We start from the raw sequence: 22,843 nt of genomic DNA on the forward strand, positions 1-22,843 counted from the left end.
TTTCCCTTCAAGCGTGCAAACGCAAAGAGCAAGAACCAAACAAAGACAGGAACAATTCCCAGAAGAAATCCCGCTTGGTGTTCACCGACCTCCAACGCCGAACACTCTTTGCCATCTTCAAGGAGAACAAACGCCCGTCCAAGGAGATGCAGATCACCATTTCCCAGCAGCTGGGCCTGGAGCTCACAACCGTCAGCAACTTCTTCATGAACGCCCGGCGCCGCAGCCTGGAGAAGTGGCAAGACGATCTGAGCACGGGGGGCTCCTCGTCCACCTCCAGCACTTGTACCAAAGCATGATGGGAGGACTCTCACTTGGGCACAAGTCACCTCCACACAAGGACAACAGACACCAAAAGAAAACACAAAGGAAAAATACACCGGATTCTTAGCTGGGGCCCTTCACTGGTGATTTGAAAGCACAATTCTCTTGAAAAGAAACTTCTATTCTAGCTGTAATCATAGGCCAGGTGTTCTTTTCATTTGTTTGTTTTTAATGGCTATAGATTCCAAGTGCAAGCTGAAAATTAATCTCTTTGAACCAGACACTGTTCTCTGAGCATGCTAAGCATCCCAGAAACCCAAATGGGGCCTTCTTGGAGTGAGTTCATTCCATTATGGTGTCAACCAAGTTCAGGATTGCTTCAAGAGTCAGCAGTCCCACTTCAGGTCCTGTCAACCTCTTGCAGTCAGAGTTCCCACAAGTAACAGTGTGAATTTGGCCTGTGTAAGGACTCTGAGTTTAGGCTTCCATGATGCTACAACAAGAGAAGAATCCAGCCACAAGAATGACCTCATTTGCTTTCCAAGTGCTTAGCCTCATTATACCACAGTACACCAAAGTTCACAGCCATAACACAAAAAAACATCAGAATGGTAATTACTGAGCACAAGTTTTAAATATGGAAGTTTAAAAAAAAATCCAAGGACCTGTTTTTCCAACTCAGGCATCTTTTCATTAAATGGTTTAGGAAGATTTAAGTTGATCCAGTTTACAATTTTTTTTTCTTTTTTTACCTCCTGGAAATATCATGTGGTCTTGGATCCGTCAAAAACCAAATCAGTTCACTTGAGCTCAAAGTATCAAGCACAACGAAGATAAACAGAAATAAGGAAGGTTCTGGAACCACTGCATCTGGATTTTCAAGACGCCTGTTATGAAGTCATTAGGGAAATCGTTGGGAATATGGCTTCAAGCACATTTTGCAGTTTGCTACAAATTCTGTTTGTACATAATGCAGACGCACACTCAGGAGGCCAATTTAACTGTTACGGTACATGGAGCAAATGCAGCATTTTAAAAGATCTAGATTCTTTTAGATCATTAATATATCCTTTTTGGTTTACCAGTCATCTGGTTCCTCCTATTGTGCGTTGTGATTATCATGTAACTTATTCTCACTCTTTTTGATTTGGGTTATTCTCTCATCCATCCCATAAGTAAGGATGTTTTCAGTGTTTTCTAGCAAGGAAAAGAATCAATCAAACCACCATACACGTTACTCATACGCCATCTAGTCCTAAATCTCTTCCATTGTTGAATCATCCTTGCAAAACAGCTGAATAAATCTGGAGAAAACACAGCACACCAAAGAAGCAGAATACTGCAAACCAAAGACATTTATTACTTGCCATTTTCTAGCCTAAAAATACTGTGATTACTTTTAGAAATCAGAAAACCTCTGCAACTCCAAATGGCATTCAGCTCTTGCATTTGGCTCACCATCGGGCTGAGCAAACCAGCTACGCCAAGGACGTTCGCCACGCCACCCAGGGAGTGGCTTTACCATGCCAGCCCTGGTTTCTGGCTGTCACCTTCCCAGAGCAAGAGGACAGGGAGATTGTGAAGGTCACAATGTGCATATTTACCAGTGAATGGCCCCAGCTGGGCACCGTGGGCGTGTTCAAAGCAAGCCAAACGCTGCAATGATTCTTTACAGACACTTGAGACTGACTTTTTTATGAATTACTTAATCGAAACCAAAGAAACTTTTTCTGCACCTACTTCTACAACCAACAACTGTCCCATTAAAATAAATAAATAAATCCGTAAATCAGTGGAAATCACCACCACCAAGAAGGAAGCACGCCAGAAGAGAAAATAAAAATCCAAAAACAGCGAGACACACTGTGTTCAGACAGACCTCTTGGGACATTATTTTGGAAGCAGATTTTAAAGAAAGGGTTGAGACAAGAACAGAAATAAAGAAGAGCCTCCGTGGCTGCTGCTTCATTTGCCAACTCACGCGGTAATCTTAAAGTTGAAGATTGTCTTTAATTTGTGCCTATGCAGTTTTTCAAAAGAACACGGAACAGAGCAACAGAAACCTCAACAGCTACAATACCAAAGATGAGGATTTCTCACATGTTTTGTTTCAGTTCATTATCTCCTCTTGCCTGGCTAAAATACTAATAGCGCCATTGATCTGTATAAAGGTAATCAATTTTGTTTCTCTGAGCAACAAAAGGAAAGGGTCATTTATTTGATTTTATTGTTTCCCTTTAATTTTGTTTTATGGCTTTTTACCCCACCATGGAATCTCTCAAAAGGTTCCACAGAGTCTAAGTTTTAGATGTTGGGATACTGAATGATTCTTTTCTCTCTGCTCAGCAGTGTGGGGAATGATACTGTCACTTGAATGTTCTTTGCTTAACCCTTAGACTTGGTCCCTTATATGTTCAGAGTCTCATCATCAGGGGAGGGAAGGGGAGTGAGGGTCAGGGGTAGGGGTCTTGGCAACACATCCTCTCCCAAGCCACAGAACCAAAGAGTTTATAGGGGAATTTACAGCCTCGTCTTCATGTGATTGCTACATCCTAACAGGGCTTCATTTGGGGTGGGGAGGGGGGAAACATGTAAAAATAATGACCAGTTTCTACTTTTCTATTAGCTTTTTAAAAATCAGCTGTGAAAGTTGCATTTCTAAAGAAAGATATATATAATATATGAATACATATATAGATCAACTTGACATTGGTGATAACCCAAAATTATTGCTGTCCAAATTCATGTCTTGTTTTTGTCAAGTGCTTCATTGGTCAAGTATTCAATGCAGAATTCTTCTCATTTCTCATGTCATTCCTGAGTTCATTTGCCACTGCGGATGATATAGGGTATTAAGATTTCTATGAAAATTTCTGGGAAAGGTTTAAGATCAAGTTCAAGCATTTCAACATTTAACCTGTTGATAAATGGACCCATGGTGTAAATGAGTTTTATCTGTATTTGGAGTCATCTCTATGCTATACCTCAACCATGGTCAAGGTGGTGAGGAAGGTACATCCGTCAGACCCAGCCCAGAATGGTGGGCTCATCTTCTGTAACTCCTGGGAAGGCTCAGTGGTCATTTCCACCAGTAAGGGGACATGAGGCCAGCTCAGAAATCTGTTCTCCAGGAGCTGCCCTGTCCATGAAGGTATTTCAGGTCCCACTCAGTGAATAGATCCACCAGTGGACATCTTGTAAGGGAAGTCCAGCTCCTGTTGCAATGGGTTGATCAGGTTTCCTCAGGATAGTAATTACCAATTTGTATTGCCAAGCCTACATACAACCACAGCAGGCACTGGGGCGGGGCAGTGGTGGTGATGTTGGGGACCTTGATCTTGGACAGAAAATATAAAGCAGGTTTGTGGGAGAGCCCTAGAGTCTTGCCCCTGGAGAGCTCCATGTGTGCCACCTCCCCGTTCTTAGGATGCAAGTCTCCCTTTGCAGCATGGAGCTGTGAGAGAACACAGCCCTTCTTGATTTTCTTAATTCTTTGGGGGTTTATTCCTAGACTCTTCCTACATGTCCATTTGTCCCTTGCTCATGATTCTTTCTCTAAGGACTAAGGAATGTAGGGGATTGTTCCCATATGAGTTGACAAAGATGAATTTCAACCTGGGTATTTCTAAATGAGTCTTTGTGACTTCTGACCAATAAAACTAGTTGTTTTTCTCGAGGTTAGGTTGAGGAACTGAGCCTGCTTAGTGTGGTTACTGATTCTTTGACACACAAATCTCAGTATTTGGGTCTTTGGCATTCTCTGAAGATGTCTAGACCAAAGGAGGCTGCTTTTGTGGCCTGCATTTCAACACTGGTCAAACCAGCTGGTCCTCTAGTGACCAGAGGAAGATGTCATAATATTGAAAAAGGCAAAAATTTCCCTCCAAGGACTTTTAGTAAATGTCTCATATAAGATAATGTTATGCTAAAGGAAAGTGCTTGCTTTAAAATATATATATATATATATTTACATACATACATAAATACATATGTGTAACTATACATTTATGTATCAAAATTTTAAGCCCTACTGAATTTCAATGTATTAGAAATCTGAAAGTAAAAGCTTGCTATATTGAAAGGTAATAGAATTTAACCCAGTGAGTTTTCTCAAGAATTTTTAAAGTTATTATAAGTTAATACTCTCAGAGAAAATAGCAATTTGAACTTGGTTATAGTTTAAGATCCATTTTCTCAGTCCGAGAGAAATTCCAGGCATGCCTCAGCCATCAGCAACAAAAAGGACAGTGTGAAGGAACAGTTATCAATGAGATTTCACTTTCTGGAGGCAACTGAAATTAAATGGTCACGGCTATGGGGTAGAAATATATTTTTCTTTATTCCTTTCCATAAATAGATTCACTTTATTTATTTATTTTTTTAAATGTGATTTTCGTGCTGGGGACATACTTCTTTCATTCCAGGAAATGAAAAATAAAAGGCAATTCAGTTTTCTTTTTAAAAAGAAAACATTAGCAACCATAAAAACTCAACACCAATATTTAAAAGCTCTTCCAAAGTGTTAATGAGTGTTTGGGTTGTATCACGTAAAGGTCCAGGCTTGACTGAGTTAGAGGACTCCACTTGATCTGGAGGAACCACAGTTGTCTCTTAGCTCCTTTCTTCCCACAGCTCTTTGTAATTGTGAGCTTAGGAAATCCAAACTAATTTTCATTACGAGCTAAAGTGAAATTATAATTAGGAAGGTAAATCTGATAGCCATGTAGGCACACACACATGTGCATTTCTTAAGTCAAATGATACATTTCAAAGCCAAATATAAGTTTTTTAAATTATCAACCAGTTTACCTTGCTATGCTGGGCATTAACCTATTAGTGTCAATTAATTAAATATAAACATTTTGTTTATTTATTTATTTTTTAAATCACTAGTACAAGGAGAAACTTTCCTGCTTTTGAAAATGGAGGTAGAATTATAGAACTGGTTTGATGATCGTTACCAAAGTGTTATGACAGTATGTCTTTGTAGTGAACTCAGATTTTCAGGATGTTGTAGAGTGAAATTTTTTAAAATCTAAAAACGGGCTGGGTTTCAGTATTGTGAAATAATGCACCCTATTAAAAACTGGAGAGAAAGAGATGAGATACGAGAGCAAGGTTGACCACAAGGCCCAGACCAAGTACTTGGATGATAACTCTTCCGTTTGAAATAGATCAGAGCTGCCTTTTTGTTGTTGCTGCTGATGCTGTGTGATTCAGACTTGGTAGCTAAACCAGGAAGAGTGGGTAGGTAATGGGAGAGGAAGAAAGAAGAAGGGATGGAGCTGGTCTACTTCTAGCTTTCTAATACATATCTGCAAAACTGGATAGCTTAATAATTTTGTACCTTTAGCTAAGACGAAGTCACCACTGGAACAACAGGAGGTGCTAATTTTGAAATCAGACCACAGAAAGTCCTTACTAAAGGAAGAATGGAACCCCAGCGTGTTGTACGATGTCATAAGATAATGTTGTCTTTACATATGGATGTCCCAGTGTCTATTTTCTATCAATGATTTGTTTCTTTCCAAGGTAGGGAATGTGGAGAGGGTTTGTTTTATAAAGCCCCAGAAAACTTTATAAAATACAAAATACTTATTAAAATAATATAGGATCTCATATAGGTAGAATACAAAACATAATTGAGGCTGATGGGCTATTGTGTGATGTTAAAGACTCATTGTCTCAGATACCAAAATGATTCTGGCAGTCTGAGGTAAGTTAAAACTAGAGCCCAGGCTTTCCCTATAGATTTTTGAGCTTGGTTGATTGAAATTAACCAGCTAAAACCTTTTTAGTAGGGAAAATGTGTATAAAAAACCCATTGCTACAGGTTTGTTCATTCCATGGAAGTCTTCCACTCTACTCCATTTTAGCAACTAGCTTTTCTCATAGCATAAACTTTAGTAGATAAGTCTGCCTAAGGCTTACACGGTCTGTTTGCTTGGATGTATGCAGATTTAGATACATATTTTGACATGTATTCTCATAGATATAACATACATTACCTATACGTGTCTAGACTGTGTACACATGTATACATATGTCTAGTACACACATACTGTAATCTGTTACAATAAATAAATTTTAAATCATCGTTTAACATGTATGTGGTACTTCTACAATGTACATTGTTTTCATTATTTATTGTAACACTGAAAACCAAAGTGCAGAAAAAAAAAATTTTTTTCCAGCATTTTCATTGTGTAAGCTTGGAATTATGTTCATTTGGGCACACCCAAGATAAACTCAACTTTCAGAAATCATGGATATTCTTTAATCATCTGTTAGAATGACACCTATGCTTGATAACTTCGGTTGAATAGCTTTAATCTGGATCTCTCATAACTAAAGCTAAATCCAAAGACCTGAAAAAGGATTTTTTAAAAATTTTTAAAAAAAGAAAAAAAGAAAAAGAAAGGAAAATAGCAAAGTCAAGTGCAAACCAATGGGATGAATGAAAGTGGGCTCTGGTTTTTCAGGGTTGGGATGATGGTGACAAGGTCCTGCAGAGGCTGTGCTAGCTAGGGGGAGTGGTGATTTTTTTTCATGCTTGTCTCATTTAAATGATCTTTAACACAAGAAAGCTTTAGAAGTTATTGTTTCCTTGTTTATTTTTATTGAGACTATTGAAAAAGGTTATACAGTTTGTCATTCGAAAAATGAAGACCCCCCCTCCAGACAAAATTTTTTTTTAAATCATATCTCTTCGGGTTATGACCCAACAAGTTAAGTACCCTTCATGTAATTAATTTATATACATTAGTTTCTAGTATGCAAGTGTATAGGATTTGGGTAATTATTTAATTAATCTTCTTTAGTTTGACTTTACTCCTAGTACTTATTTATCAAAATTTAGACCAATGGTGCATCAGAGATGCAAAATCCTATTTAGAATACTCTCGAAGTTTAGTTTGCTTTATGAAGCAGTGAAATTCTGTTACAGACAGGGAAGAAATACAAGTTACAAAGAAAAATAATTCGGGGTATTTTTCCTTCTTGAATTAACTTCTTAAATAGTTTAAGTAACAATTATTAAATTATTTAATTTAAGTTCGCAGCCCCACCTGGTACCAGGCGAACTTCACCTCTTAATTATTGGGGCCCTCAGAGCCTTCCTATTGTAACTTATTTATTTAACTTATTCAGCATCTGTGAAAGGTGCACTGTATAGTTTATATTTTTTATTTAAAACAACAGTGTGTTTGCTGTCAGAACAACAGAGCAAATTTTGTGGACAAGCAATGACTGTTCAACCTGAACCTGTGCATTCAGAAAATGTAAGCTGAGACCTGCTTCACCAGCCTGGATTCGGGGCTTCTATACAGAAACTGGAAAAATAAATAAATAATAAAAAGCATAAGCAAAAAGAGAGAAACCCTTACACTAGCTGCTTCCAAGAATGAACTGTGTGTGTGTGTAAAGCAACAAAACAAAAAAGGAAAAAAAAAAAAGCAGAAAAAAGAAAAAAAGGAAAAACTTTCTATTTCTAGTGAGAACCAAAGAAGGCTACCTCACTGACTTTTTCCATTTGTAATTTTAATCGTGTTGATGACACCAAAGATACCAAAGATTTCTTTCTCTGTGCGGTCTGCATTTTGCTCGTGCTCTTTTATAATTTGAACTATTCTCTCTGACATGGTATGTACAGCCACAGCTCAGATACCCCAAAGAAATAATTATCTATGCGACGGTGGCTGCTAATTTGGAAAGGGATATTTTCTGTGTTTCTTTCACTTGTTTGTTGTCCCCTTAACATGTTCAGGATTCAAGTTTGGATGCTGCTCGAATTGGATTCCTTCAATTCTGATTCCAAATTGGGGAAGAAGACTGGTTGGATGGGTCTTCAGTCCTAGCCATGACCTCTGTCCCTGCTTTGGAGCTATCACCATAAAGATTTCCAAATACAGGACCATAGAAACACTAGCCATTGAATAGTAGAGCTTGAAGGAAACTTAGGAATCATTTGGTCCTATCCTCGAGGCCTGGAGGAGTGAAATAGTTATGCAAGTTAAATACCTGTCTAGAAACAAAACCCACACACGTCCCCTGGCTCCTGACCCTGAGTTCTGCCCCTGAGCTTTGCCCCTGAGCTCTGCCCCTGTGCAGTGCCATCTCTGTAGGGGTTGGTCACACACTGAAAATGAGCGGGGACTGGGGCTTACCACTTATATTTTCATCCTATAAAAATAATCACAGGCATTTTCAGTGCCTATCTAGATGGTATCTCAACACAGTAGTCACAAATGATGAGTTGCTTTTAATAGAGGTGACCAGCCTTGAAATAGTAGGACTCAAACAGGGGGTTTTGCCCTGGGAGGTACATATTGATCCAAACAGAGTGATTGCCTTTGCTCCTCCCCATTATCAAGGGTTGTATAAATAAGCCTTTAATTCAGTGGGAGGAGAAAGTTCATTCTTGGCCTGTTGAGTCTAATTATTATGGATATTTTAAAGTCAGTATGTGTCAAGAAAGGGAATTTGATCCTATGCCATTAAGCTGTTCAGTTTTTTCCTTTTCACTTACAAGTGTTTACATTTCATTTCTAACCCAGCTTTATATTTATGAGAGATGTTTATGCCTTACCTCATTTGATGGGAGAGGATTATTCATTATAAATAAAAAATGACCCCAAAATTTCAGAAGAAGGGGTATGCCAGTTTAAGAATGGTTACTTAAAATTGATTGCTTCTTTCCTTCTTACTCATGAAATTAATTTGTCTTCTTTAAGCTTATTTTGATTCCATTAAATGATTAAATCACCGTTAATATTCATTCCTCAAAGTGATTTAAACATTAGCCAATGAACCTTTCTCAGCTTTTGACCAAATGGGTTTTAGATACATACAACAATCCACTTCTAGTCCAGATAGCTCCTTATTGAGCAGTTTACTAATCTAGTTCTCTTTGAGCTTTTCTAAGAGGCTGTTTAGACCAAGATGATAAGAAAGGAAAAGGCCAGTCAACCCAGTTCTGTGCAACAACAGAGCACAGCTAGCACAGGAATTTAGCAGACAGCCCGACACACTGTAGGAAAGTTTCCAAACACCATCCTGACACATGCAAAAGTTCATGCCTGTCCAAACAAGCTCAAAGTTCACTCTTTTCTCCCTATACAAGGCAAACCTGCAAGGCCTTCTTCCAACCAGCAAATTGCTTTGTTTTTTTCTCCCCAAATTCCTATGAGAAATAGAATTCTCAGAACACCTGGGAGACACAACAAAGATGATCTAATTCACCGAGCAGAGCAGCGATGTGCTCCCCTCTAAGCAAACCTCCCCTTCCCTGGCCTTCCTTCCCCAAGTCCTCTACAAGAGAAAGCCTAGATGGCAGCTGAACACAGAAAACATCCCAACTGGCAGCCCCTTCCTCCGCAATCCCCTCAGCCTCATGCTTCACTTGCAAAGTGTGACATAACCACGGGACGAGTGCCTTGCTTGAACCAAAGCAACGATTTAGCCAGTCTGGACCTCTCTGTGCTTTGTTTAATCCTTCCTGTGAATACCTCAGCTTCAACTGGGCCTCCATACAGTCAATTGGTGGGCTTATTGTACTGTGGTGCTTTGCAATGCAACCCTGCAAAGAACAAGATTTGTACTAATACCAAAGGTTCTTTCTCTATGTCTCCTTCTGCCTCCCTCATTCTTCCCCCTTTTCTAGTTCTTCACGGTTCCAAAGCTTTAATATGAACCTGGGCATGTTGGCAATGCAGACCGCGCAATTCCTTACCGAATTTTCTCAGATATACCTCATAGATAATAGTGTTTAGAGTAATGTTATTATAGCGTATGTAATAAATTATTCACTGTTTCTTTTGGTAACTGTGACTTAAAAAAAAGAAAAAAAGAAAAAAAAGCTTTATACGTTTTAGGTTGTGCTTTTGTAATAGACGAAAAGGTGCGCTTAAAAAAATGTATGTTCTTTTTTTTTCCCCTTTGGATTTTATTTATTCTGGATTGGGGAAAGTTGCAGAATGAGCCCAAAGTTTACAGTTTCATATTTTGCTGAAGAAACAATCTGTGTTCATTTGCTCTGTTTAAAAAAATAATTATTTTCTACATTCGTGCTACTTGGTCTGAACAATTAATTGTTCTGTGTTAACAGTGTAGTATTATAATTAGCAACTGCCAATCAGTGCTCTAATTTTATGCATGAGGCTAAAACTTTAGCAGTGTGATGCATTGTGGTTCTTAATAGCAACATTTTTCATTTTGAACTAGATCTTCCCCATTGGTTCAATGGACTTTATTTATGCATGGGCGCCTATCGTTTGTTAGCAGTTGTGGAACAGTTGTGTATACATTAAACTGTGAAAATGTACACAGTTCAGCCTCAGACAGTGGTAATATTGGTTTTATTGGAAGATGTCTGTCTCACCTCAAAAATACCTTTATATTGGAATTTCAAAATGAGTCAGATTGAATTGGGTTCAAATTTTGTGATGAGAAAGGTCATTCCAAGTTTGAGTTAGCCAACTTGCATTCCACAAACTGGGATCCTCATAACCCAGATATATCACCGTATCCAAGAAGGGTTTGAAAATGAGCATTGAAAAACACCTCACCTTTGTATCTGAATTCCCACTCACAGAAGTTATTTTGGCTTTATGTTTATGACCTCAGATCTAACTGGCCATGTTTATGGAGATGCTAATTCATGTGTTCCGGCCTTCTTGGATCTCTGCTTGGGAATGGCTATGTTCGACTGTGTGTGGTTTCTCTGAGTATTTTTATTATCAGGTCAGTTCCCAGTAGAAACTCAAATGGCATCAGTATCGATAATTCTTCTCTTGCTTTTTGGTCCACTCTCCTGGACATCTCCACCAACTATTCCAAAGATTCAGGCACATGTGGCTGTGCTCCAAAACTTCACCTGTGCAGCTCTTTCATGGTTCTTCCTCCCTGAAGTCAGAGTTGACTCTTAACTTTTTACCTACCCCACAATGTCACGTATGTCTTCTAAAGGGAAGTAAAAAAGAAGTTTTGAAATGCAGTTAAGGAAAAGCTTCTTGCTATAAATCACCCGATTATCTGAGGTCTCTATATCTCAAAACATGTTTTTCAGTTACAGAGGATTGGGCAAACTTGTTCATTCTTACATTTGGATTCTGAGACCCATTCTCAAGTTTCATACCTATTTCCCAGTCAGTATGCTTGACATAAAGCCAAATCCACTGCCAAGCACACTTGATTTTGCATAAGAGAGTGCAGCTTAGGAAACAATGGTGGAAAAACAGCATCTGCCTACTTTTGGAAATCACCAACAGTAGAGCATTCATGTTATCTGTCAATGAGAATCTATTGGGAATAAGCTTTCATTAACAATACAAAGAAACATATTTTTATTTGGCATTATAAAGTAGATTGTGATAATGAAAGCTTTGTAATATAGTCTTATTTTTCCCTGTGTTAATCTGCCAAAGATGGGAATGGATACAAGAATTTTTAAATTGGCTTTTGTAAGACAGTTGATGATTGTAATAGTGTTTAATCTTCCAGAAAGCTTTATATGTTCTTCTGCAATAAAATCGATATTTGTTTCAGTAAAGTTTTCCTCACACTCACGAACCTACAAACCTCTACTCTTGATGCAGATATTGTAGTGTCTACAAAGTTCAAATGTATTTTCGATCCAAAGAAAACAGAGGGGTGTCAGACATGAGCATGCGCAGCCCTTGTTATTATAGGCAATGCATGGGTCTGGCTCACTAGGGTTTGTCAAGATTTATTTGATGAAAGTCAAGCTATGTTTTGTTATGCCATTTTATGTCTTTTTTTTTCAACTTTGTGGAAAGTGATATGTTGAATCAAGTGTAAGCTGAGTTTTCCACACAACTGAAGTAGCTACATCGTGAATGTATTTTGTTATTAAAGGGTTTTTACTCAATGTGTTGTGCCAGTGGATGTCCTTTTCCTCGGAGACACAGAACTATGGTGTTACCTCAGCTTGACCTGGGTTTCTCTCCTGCCATCATGGGGGAATGTTGGCCTGGCCAGGCCTGCGGAAGGAGGGGTCATGCACTAGAAGGTAGGTGGAGATTAGGAAGAACTCTTCGTATCTGTTAGCTTTAAGGAGAGCTGGGCCAAAACTCTCTATCCTCACTCTCTCTGGACTCCAACAGTTCTCTGAGATCCCTTGATCTTGAGCACATGCTGGCATAAAGACAGACCACAACTCACAGAAAAGGCCAGGAAGAGAAAAATAGCAACCTTGAATCTTCTGTAACCCATCAGGTATTCACCTTTCCCCAGGCTGGGCTTTGCCTAAGCAAGGCTATTGTGACTCATATCTTGTAGTCGGCTTTACCTGGACTTTCACTGAGGCATCTTCCTCCATCCTGACTGTTGCAAAGGGCCCCTCAATCCAAACCAGAAGCCCCTTGCCACCCATCCCATTTAGCTATTTTCCCTCTGACTTTGGAAGATGATTCTTTGAAGAATAAAGAAAGATATGGGATGGAGTCTGCATTGCTTCGTTCCCAAGTTGTATTTTAGCTAGCCCCAATTCTTTGATCCAGAAAAATACAAGAGGAAATAGGAGACCCCACTATCTTTCTGTGCCTTGTTCCATCTCACGGGGCCAAGCCCATTGCCCATGCTTCCTTGGGGGACAGACCAAACTGAGAACCTGGCCTATCAATGCCTACTTTATTTCTGTTTGAAAGTCCTGTTCAAAAACTTGCATAATTTGGAGATTTTCCCCATATTCCTTAGTATGGCTCAGTTTGCCATTTGACTTACAGTCTAGGAGAGCTTTTTTTCAGATTATGACAAGGAACCTCCTACTTGGGAAGAAAGGTTAAGTATCCAAAGACTATTCAGCTATTGGGTTGGGAGTCATACCATTAGCAGATACTGCCTTGAATGTAGAATATTATTTTCTTTCTTTACTATGATGTTTAATATTAACAAAACCAAATGGTGCCACCAAACTTCTTATCATAAAAGGTGGTAAAATACCTACCCTATTGAAATTTCTGAACCAGGAACACAAGTTTCCCACAGACAAATAAAGAAGTTGGGAGGCATAGACTGAGGTGGTACAAGCATAATTGTGGTGTTTGTTTTTCTTTTCATCCATATATTCAATTGCCAAATCTTTTTCTCTCAATCTAAGAGCAGTTCAGTCTTTCCTCTCCAGGTCTGGGATGCCAAAGAATTTTATAAACAAAGGTAATTCAGGATTAACCAATATTTCAGTTAGTTCTCTTTTTCAGTTTTTGCTTTTCTCAAAGAAGGTGTTTGACAAGGGTACACAGGAAGAACCCAGACAATATTTTTCATCCTTCTTCCTATTCAAATATTTCCACCCATATTAATACTTAACTAACACAAACACTGTAGATTCGTTCTTGGTCAGTGAATCCTCCCACCAAAGTGAGTGAAAGCAAGTTCCAATGTCCTTTCTTTCATCCCTTTGTGATATCAGGATCCAAATCAGTCTTGGCTATTTTCTCATGGTGGGCCCTGGCCTCAGATGCATTTCTTTTTGGTATTTAAAAACACCTTTCAATTTCACATGCTGGCCTGCACAACTTGAATTCTTTCTTCTAACCTGTTTGTTGAGTTAGGGTATTTAGAAGTGACTATAATGAGTGAAGGGTAGAGAAGGTTAAAAAGAGAAAAATTGGCCCCAGCTCTGTTTAAAGTTTTAAAATGGAGGAGAACCATTAGACCATAGGAACAAGGCAGAAGAATGTGAGCCTCCCTGTGAAACACCGTGTTCTGCCACTTGCCTTCTGGTTGGCTATTTCAGAACACACCCCTCTAGTAGAAATGCAATAGGTTCCATCCAGATTCCAAGAGGACAAGAGCTCAGAGAGTGGCAGGTGCGCCTCTTGTTCTGTTTCCTTTTACAGATAGTATCTCCAATGACTTTGACATCACCGCTCATGTTTAAAATCAGGAAAACGCACCCTTAAGATGTGCGCTCCTTTTTGTCTTGAAAAGAACACCCACACATGAATCCACATTCTGACTTTCTTTTCACCCTGAGTTCTATTTCCAAAACATATTAGAACCCAGATTTTGCCCCTTCTTTGACTTATTGAGTCAGACTGTGCTGAAAGATTTTCCAGGGGTGGTCAACAGGGTATAAATGGTTGATGGCTGCCCTAAAATCCTGGCGGGGATGAGGATCACACTTCATTATCGAGGAGATGCTCACCCCTTGATAAGCTCCCAGTTCTTTGGAAGATTTCTTTGAATGTTAATTGCATTTTCAGTTTTGCTCATTTCCCACCCCGATGTTTTGTCTGTGGCATTGCTTACACTGGATTCTTTCTATTTTTATTCCTATCATTAAATGGTAGTGCTGTAAATTCTGCAATTAATGTCAAATAAACTGCTTTAATTCATTGACCATGGCTCAGTTGCCTTCTTTCTCTTTTCACCTACCCTGCTAATGACTTCTTAAGCACCCACCTTCCTAATGCTTTCCATTTTGGTTTTATGAAGAACAGTAAAGTTGTTCTACTTAGTGAGACTGCAACTTTCATCTTTAACAGGGGACAAGGCACACTGCATGATCTACAAATCTGTCACCCTCATTATAAATCACAAAAGCTTTGAGGTCAACAGGTGGCATGGGACTTAAGGGTACTGGACTCCTACATGGCCGACCGCAGTTCAAGTCCTGGACCTGGCAGCCTGCTTTCTCACTCCCCCCACCTTCTCTCTCACTCTATTCCTCTCTGGTCAAATTAAAATAAATAAATAAAGTTAAAGAAAATTATTATCGGGAACCAGCAGTTAGCGTAATGGCTATGTCACTGGACTCCCACGTAGTCGACTGCGGTTCGTGTCCCGGACCCGGTGGCTTAAAACTCACGCCGGGCGCGTGTGCATGCGTGCCCAAGATCCCGAGAGGAGAATGGAGGAGAAGGGATTGCGGCGTGGCCATCCCCCCTGGGGGGTGATTTCTCGCTTTCTGTCTCTATGTCTCTCTCTGTCTGTCTGGCGAGCGCACGCTCCCTACAGTGAAAATCTCTCCAAAAAAAAAAAAAATTATTATTAAAAAAAAAAGAGTGCCCCATAAAGGTGACCTTATTCTTTATTTATTGAAAGTTTAGCGATAATCTATCCTTACCTTAACTTTGTACAGATCCCATATGAGGTCACACATGATGAGTCAAAAGAGGAGGAGCACGTTATTGTCACCTTATGGAAGAGTCAAGAAAAACAGGCCTCCCCTTATGGATCCAGTATAGCACAGCAGCACCCTACTGCCCGTGTCACTGCCGCTGGGACAAGACTCTACTTCTTGGTGGGAAAACCAAAAACCCCATTGCCAAAAGGAGAGTGAAAGATCACGATCATTTTTCATAATCTACCACAATTCACATTTTTTAAAATCTCTCCCAGAGGTTCTAATGTGCAGCAAACTTTTCAAAGCTTACTATTTGCCCATATTTTCTTCCACAATCCCAACTCTAATGGTGTCAACTCTCCCAAATGCCTTCACTGCAGAACTTGGACTCACTTCATGAAAAACAACTTATGGCTTCTAAACTTGTGAGGTAGGTATCACCCATGGGCTGACTTGATACAGCTGAAACAGGTGTTCCATAAACCAGAGTGATTCAGACACTGGCAGAGAGCGTCCAGCCTCAGCTTCTGTGGCTGCGATCACTTGCTCATACCCCCTTCTATGTGTGAGGACAGTGGGCAGCCCTGGGAAAGGCCCTAGCCCCCAAGGAATCCTTCCTGGTGGAGGAAACCTGGGCTATCAGGCGCATTTCAAGACCATTATATTGGGCCTAGCATAAACTTTTCCAGCTATGCCAAGGTTAAACCAGATGATCGCCAAAACTCCTTCCCCCTCCACTGGCCCCCACCTCTCTGGGCCCATCCTGGCTACTCAGAAAGTGAAACAATGGCTAAAACTGGCACATTTCAAGGCTGTGAATGTTCAGCCCCATCAGGCCAAAACAAGGAAAATGTCACAGTCTAAGAGGACCATTCATGTGATTGAATTGAGCTCATTGCAGGAAAATACTTCCTGGCTTTGGGAGCTTGTTGACAGAGGCCATTTTTCTAGCCTTTTAAACCATTCGATGGTATAAGGTATCACTTAGTCAAAATGCCCTAAATTATTGGCCATAGCCTTGAAAAATCCCTTCTTTTGTGTTTACTACTTCCTGGATGCTTCCTTCTTTAAGTGGAGTTATTTGTAAAGGGGTGAGTCATTTGATAAAGGAAAATTAAAAGCAGGAATAAATCCCTGTAAACCCATCAACCATGAAGAAGCTTTGGTCAGTCCACAATGGTTTGCTGATCACGAATATTTCTGGAACAATGATAGTGGTAGCCAGACTTGGAAACAGCCACTGTGCTGTCACCTCCAGAATCCTTCCTTGGTATGCACAGCAACAGTATAAGATGTATATGTTAGAGCAGAGACCATTTTGCCCCCTTCCAAAATACAAAAGTTGGGAGGCAACCACATGTGGACCAAGTGGGTAGAATTCACAATCAGGGCCAGATCTCAGAGTTGGTACAGAGTGATGGGTCATGGAGTATTGCACCTGGAGACCTGGAGCTTTGTAAGTCATACTTCCTTGGGCGGGAGTGATAAAACAATACCACCAAGTCACACCAGCTGTGGAGCCATATTGGCTATATTCCAAATAAATGGCACAAACAAACAACATACCAAGAGTTTAGAGGAAATGGGAATAATGGAAAAGTGGGCTGGTCAAAAGTGGGCTGGCTCAAAAAGACTTCTCTCATTTCAAATACTGGACTACATTTTTATTGCTAAACCCAAGTGAGCATAGTTCAGTACATGGCCAAGTGATTCAGGTTTTTGGCAGTATATTATATTCTGCCCCCAGATAGGAAACTCCAAATATACAGTATAGTCTTCAGATTATTAATACTGAGGTGGCTAAATCATGCGTCTCTTTATCATTCCAGCTCTGATTTGAGAGAGAAACTAGGGATTTGATTCAGAAGATTTCAATTCACATAGTAGGTTCACCTCTTAGTATGCATGGCTCTGGGGCAAGCCACCTAAATTCTCTGAACTTTGTTTTCCCATGTATAAATTGGAGATAAGAACATCAAAATGTATGGCTATCCTTCCTGATTCACAAAGTTATTGCGTCAGGCAGCATGATATATACGGATGTACACTATTAAAGACAGCTATCATGGCTGGCAGGTGGTGTGGTGATTAAAGGCACTGGATTCCCACATGGCTGACTAGACTTGGTGCTTGCTTTCTTGCTTTCCCTTTCTCTTTCTCTGTCTCTCTCTGGTCAAATTAAAAAATAATAACAAATGGAATTAAATAAATGAATTATTTTTAGAAAAAGATAGCTATTATGCTATAAAAGAGAAATCTGAGGCTCACAGAGGTTATATGACTTTCCCCAGGTAAACCCAGTAGTGGAGTCAGGATTTGAGCTCACGACTCTATTAAACATGTATTCCTCAAGTGAAATAAGAGTCATATTATTTAACTTGTGGCAATGCCTGCCTGTGAATACTGAGTCATAAACCATTACTCAACAATTAACCTTGACAATAAAAGTACAACAAGTAGTAGAATTTATAAACTTGTTTGTTCTGGCCTAAATGGCTATTTTTAAAATCTGCCATGAACTAATATTTTCATCCTGCACAACACTGGTTCCTTTAGGTAGTTAGCACTCAAAGGTTTTGAGATGGGCAAGAGTTCCCTACTTCCCTACGACTCCCTGCCAGATTTTAAACAAAGTGAACCTGAGATAAAATACTACCACATATGGGCATTTATTTAGCATGTTCTCTTTAGCAAACCAAGCACAGAACTATGCACACCACCTGCCGTGTAAGTTCAATAAAGTCAGAGGTTTCCTTATTACTGAGAGTTGTAATCACATTCCAGATAAACCTAGCATCATTCTAGGGGCAGGCCTTTACTAGCCCTTGGGCAGTATCAGACAACAGGCAATCTTCCTAGACTGAGACCTAAACACTCAGGAACTTCTAGAAATCAAATCTCCCATGCATTCTCTAATGATGCTGGTTAACAGTTTCACTGGTCTTATACCCTATGCATGCAAGGGAGCAAGGTATGGGTTCTCCAACCCACCAATCTTAAATATCTTTCATTCTTTCAGTCACCAGAGTCCATTTGTAACACTTCACATGATAATTAATAGATGACTATTTTCATCCTTGATGCCCACTTCTAGCATTCAGCATTCTAATTAGTAGAGCCTCAGGATGGCAGGTAGTGTGGTGATTAAGGCTCAGGACTCCCACATGGATGACTGTGGTTCAAGGTTTGGACCTGGACCTGGTGGCTTGCCTTCTCATTTTCTCCTCTCTCTCTTTCTCTCTCTCTCTCTTTCTCTCTCATCAAATTGGATGACAATAATAATAAAATAAAATAATTCTTTGAAATTAGCAGAGCCTCTGTACTGACCGAGATGTGGATGATGGAAGCATTCTCAGTCACTATTCTTGAGTGAGACCCCACCCTGCTCACCAGCTCTCCCAAGCAGATGTACATTCTTGATTAGGTCACCTTGCTGTTGCCAGATTAAAACTTGAACAAACTGACACACAAGTAACTCCAAACTGTGCTGAGTTATGTAAAAAGAAGTCACAATCATTGCAACAAAAGTTCTTCTTTAACCTTATCCTGTGTTAGAAATGACTACAAAACAGGGACCAGCAGGTGGTGTGGTGGTGAGTGCGTACACCCTATAGCAAAAGAAAACAAAAGCAAACAAACAAACAAAAAAAACTCTCCTAAAAAAATGAAGTTAAGTTTATTTTGGTGCAAATCTTTGTAAACCCATCTATACTTTTTCATAATATGCGCTTTCCATGAACTTTTGAAGGCCCTTTATAATGATGCTTTACATTTGCATGTTGAAAAATACTTTTCTATTTATTCATTAATCTAGTTTTCCCCAGCAATCTTTAGTGCAGGTATTATTATTTTTCTCATCAAATAATTAAGCACTAAGAGCTTAAACCATCTTCTACTTAGTCATCTAATAGCAGCAGCTTACACGTATGGATTTTTACTATGTGCCATGCATTGCAATAAACACTTTTTATGGTTATCTCATCCTATTCTCCCAACTATCTTCTGAGGCAAGAACTATGATTAGCTTCACACTGTAGATAAAGAAGCTGGTGTTCAGAGAGATAAAGTCACTCACTAGAGATCACAGGCCAGTCAGGCTGTCTCCAGGATAAACTCTCAGTTGTGCAGAGTTAGCTTCACTCAATGGCAGAGCTTGCACTAGTATTCACAGTAATTGGGACTCCTCCTTGAGAGTTCTTTCAACAAGAAGTCTTGATTGCTGAGCTGCTCAGATGGGTAGAGGTGAAGGTTCAAATGCCATTTCAATATCTCCACTAAATACATGCAGTTAGGATGCTGTGGTTTATGATTGCTCAGAACTTGCTCATATCTCCAGGTCTTGGTTTCACCATTGGGTAACCTTCTATCCAGGACATGTGCAAGAAAGTCAATGGAGCTTATAACCAATGATTTGGGACTCCTGAGCCACACAGAAAAATACAGAACTACAGGTTCAGTGTTAACTGTGTACTCAAATGACCATAAAAACGAATTTTTAAGAGTCTAGGAGTGGGCCAGCAGGTGGCATGGTGGTTAAGAGACTAGACTTTCATGTGGCTGGACCTTGGTTCAAGTCCTGGACCTGACGACTTGCTTTCTTATCCCCTGCCCAGTCTCTCTCTGGTCAAATTTTAAATAATAATAATAATAAATAAAATTAAACAAAAAAATATTTTTCAAAAAGATACTAGGAACTTCCAAACTGAAATCACAAAGAAAGTATGGTATAGGTATGAACCAGTGGCTACAAATACATTTCTTAACACAGGCACTTTCAATGGTCTCAATATTACTCTCATTGTTATTGTCATCATCATCTTCACCTTTATCATTTGGCTGGGTTTTCACGAGACCAGTAACACTGTTGTCTTGCCCTTCTGAGTTTAAAACTAATTGAGAAGCAAGATTTTAAAATGAAATGGTCTTTTTTAAAATCAGCTTTATTGGTAGAGCTAAATTGGAGAATGTGTTTCATTTGTGGCAAAAGGTCTTCCTAATATATTTCCCCTGAGTTTAGTTTTCCCCCAACACTGCAGGAAATGTTTTCCTCACTTTTCAAAGGGGTTTACTTTCAAGAGTATGTTCCAATAGACCTCCTGAAGGTAGATTTTGGCACTTCTGAGTCTATTTCCTAGGGAATCTAATCAATCTACTTATGTGCCTCCTCCTACTCTAAACTCTTCTTTATAAACCAGACACTAACTTGAGGAGGAGGAGAGAAGAGAGAAATCCAAATGACCAACTATTTCCCAAAAGAGATTATTTAAATAGCAAAAGACTAAAATATCGTTAAATGATAAAAGCTTTAAAAAAAAAAAAACTTGCCAAAGGGCATGGGCACTCACCAAAGGCAGGGCAAGAGAGCGGGAGAGGATGGAGCCGGAGCGGCGGTGATGGGATGGTGCTGCTGGAGAGTGAGCAGTTCCCTACAGAGCTGACCAGGCTCTTCCAGAAACGCTGGTTGTTGAGCAGCGCGTATGTCACCTTGAAAAAGTATGATGATCAAACTAAACGCATTAGAAAGAAAGGTACTGTGGAGGGCTTTGAGCCTTCAGACAACAAGTGTCTGTTAAAAGCTACTGATGGGAAAAAGAAGATCAACACTGTGATGAGCTCTAAAGAGGTGAATAAGTTTCAGATGGTATATTCAAACCTATTGACAGCTAACATGGATGGGCTGAAGAAAAGGGAGGAAAAGAGCAAGAGTAAGAAGAGCAAAGCAGCACAGTGAAGGGCACTGAATTTCCTGCTTTCACCAACCACTTGATTGCTATTTTTCTTTTGGCCACAAAACTAAGTTTCTGGTTACCCTACAGTAACTGTTTTCATGTGAGATTATAGTCATTTTGGAGAGGAGTGGCATTGTTTACAGGATAGTTGTGGTAAGAAGCCAGTTTATTTTAGACCTGGCTGTTGGTCTATACTACACGGTTGTATATTCTGGACTATAGTTTAAAAGTGTTTCAACTGTCTTTGAAGAGCAATGTATCAATAAACCTGTCTATTGATCAAAGAGAGAGAGAGAGAGAGAAAGTATGCTCAGGCATCCATCGTGTTTTTCCAAGATGCGAGGGTGGTATTCAAATGATGTCAGCCATGCATATCTGGCTCCCTTAACCACTAGGCTACAGGCTAAGTATGATAAAAACTAACTTTCTAAGCTGTCCAGTACACAGCTGGATGGGACTCTCAAGATTAGAAATAGGAAAGTAAGAGGTTCTATTCTCCTTAAATATCTAAAGTATGAACTGAATAAAGACTGTGACCTATAGTCAGCCTTGTAGCACAGCAGTTAAATGATATGCATAGAAAACTAGATCCCATATGGCCAACATCCATTCAAGTCCTGGCTCCAATGGCTTAAAACACATGCTCTGTGTATGTGTGCATATGTGCATACAGGCACACAGGCATACGTATACACACCCAAAATCCTAACTGGATCGAGAAATGGAGGAGGATTGCCACATGCCTATGCACCACTAGGAAGCACTTTCTCTCTCTCTCTCTCTCCTCTTTCTTGCTTAGTCTCTCTTTCTGTAGACTAAGACCTAGCTACTCAGCTCTGCTCCTTCTCACTCCTTGTTAAAATGCAACTGGCCATCTGAGAGAGAGGCTGTGTGCATCTTAGCTTTTTACTGCTGTATAACAAATAATAACACCCTTAACTTAAGATAGCATACATTTAATATCTCACCATCTCCATGGGTCAGGAGTCTGGGCCTGATTTTGCTGGGTTCTCTACTTAGGGTCTTTCTAAGCTGAGATCAAGACATCAGCCCAGGCTGTGCTTCATTTGTAGTTTAGGGCCCCCTTCAGAGCTCACATGGTTCCTTGTGAATGTAGCTTGAGATCCTGGATTTCTTTCCATCTATCAACCAAGGCTGCTTTAAGTTCCTACAGGCTACTCTCAGTTCTTTGCCATGTAGCCCTCTTACAGCATGTGGCTCACTTCTTCACAGCCAGTATGAAAATATATTACTCCCAGTCTGCTATGATGGAACCTCCATAATGTGACTTAGTCACAGGAGTAACATCCCTTCATTGTGTCATAGGCTACTGGCTAGAAACAAGTCACAGTTCCCATCCATGTTTAAGAGAGAGACTCTTATGCAAGAGTGGACTCACTGGTAGGGGATTATCTTAATATTCTTCCCACTATAGGGTTAGACACAAACATAAATGAAGTCTCTGCTAAGCTGTCTCCCTCCAGCTACTGCTGGGCTCACTCCCAGGCACACAGCATCAATGATTCCTGAAGTGGGCACCTACGAACTTGGTGGTTACATGATAGAGGGCCTGAACGGGGTCCTGTAAATTCGATCTTCACACTATATCTGAATACAGGTATGTCAGGTGCAGAAACAGGAAGAAAAAGAAAAAAAACTTGGAGTCAGAAATTGCTCAGATCCACCCCACTTCTGCCACGTAATTATATGTATGGATTGGGCAGACAAGTTTTGAAAGTTCTCTGATTCTGATTCCTTGTCT

The 22,843-nt window shown here is 39.8% G+C and overlaps 2 protein-coding genes across 2 annotated transcripts in view; both read left to right on the forward strand.

Annotated features, from left to right (window-relative positions):
* ONECUT2 (one cut homeobox 2) overlaps positions 1-14,625 on the forward strand; it is a gene marked incomplete at its 5' end in the record, with an annotated part of 64,441 nt that extends 49,816 nt beyond the window's left edge. The window contains 1 exon segment of the mRNA XM_006139911.3: positions 13-14,625. Coding sequence (XP_006139973.2) covers positions 13-299 — 287 coding nt within the window.
* A 6,051-nt stretch (positions 14,626-20,676) lies between these two features.
* Positions 20,677-21,129, forward strand: LOC102482134 (signal recognition particle 14 kDa protein). The gene has a single exon (XM_014584545.2). It carries the CDS (start codon positions 20,751-20,753, stop codon positions 21,081-21,083), a length of 333 nt encoding a protein of 110 aa, XP_014440031.1. The 5' UTR covers positions 20,677-20,750; the 3' UTR covers positions 21,084-21,129.
* Positions 21,130-22,843: the final 1,714 nt, after the last annotated feature.

This window comes from Tupaia chinensis, unplaced genomic scaffold, assembly GCF_000334495.1.
Source record: "Tupaia chinensis unplaced genomic scaffold, TupChi_1.0 Scaffold000012_1, whole genome shotgun sequence".
NCBI classification, from domain to species: domain Eukaryota; kingdom Metazoa; phylum Chordata; class Mammalia; order Scandentia; family Tupaiidae; genus Tupaia; species Tupaia belangeri.

Excerpts from the sequence above, each read along its gene's own strand:
- LOC102482134 (XM_014584545.2), top strand. The coding sequence starts at position 20,751 with ATGGTGCTGCTGGAGAGTGAGCAGTTCCCTACAGAGCTGACCAGGCTC.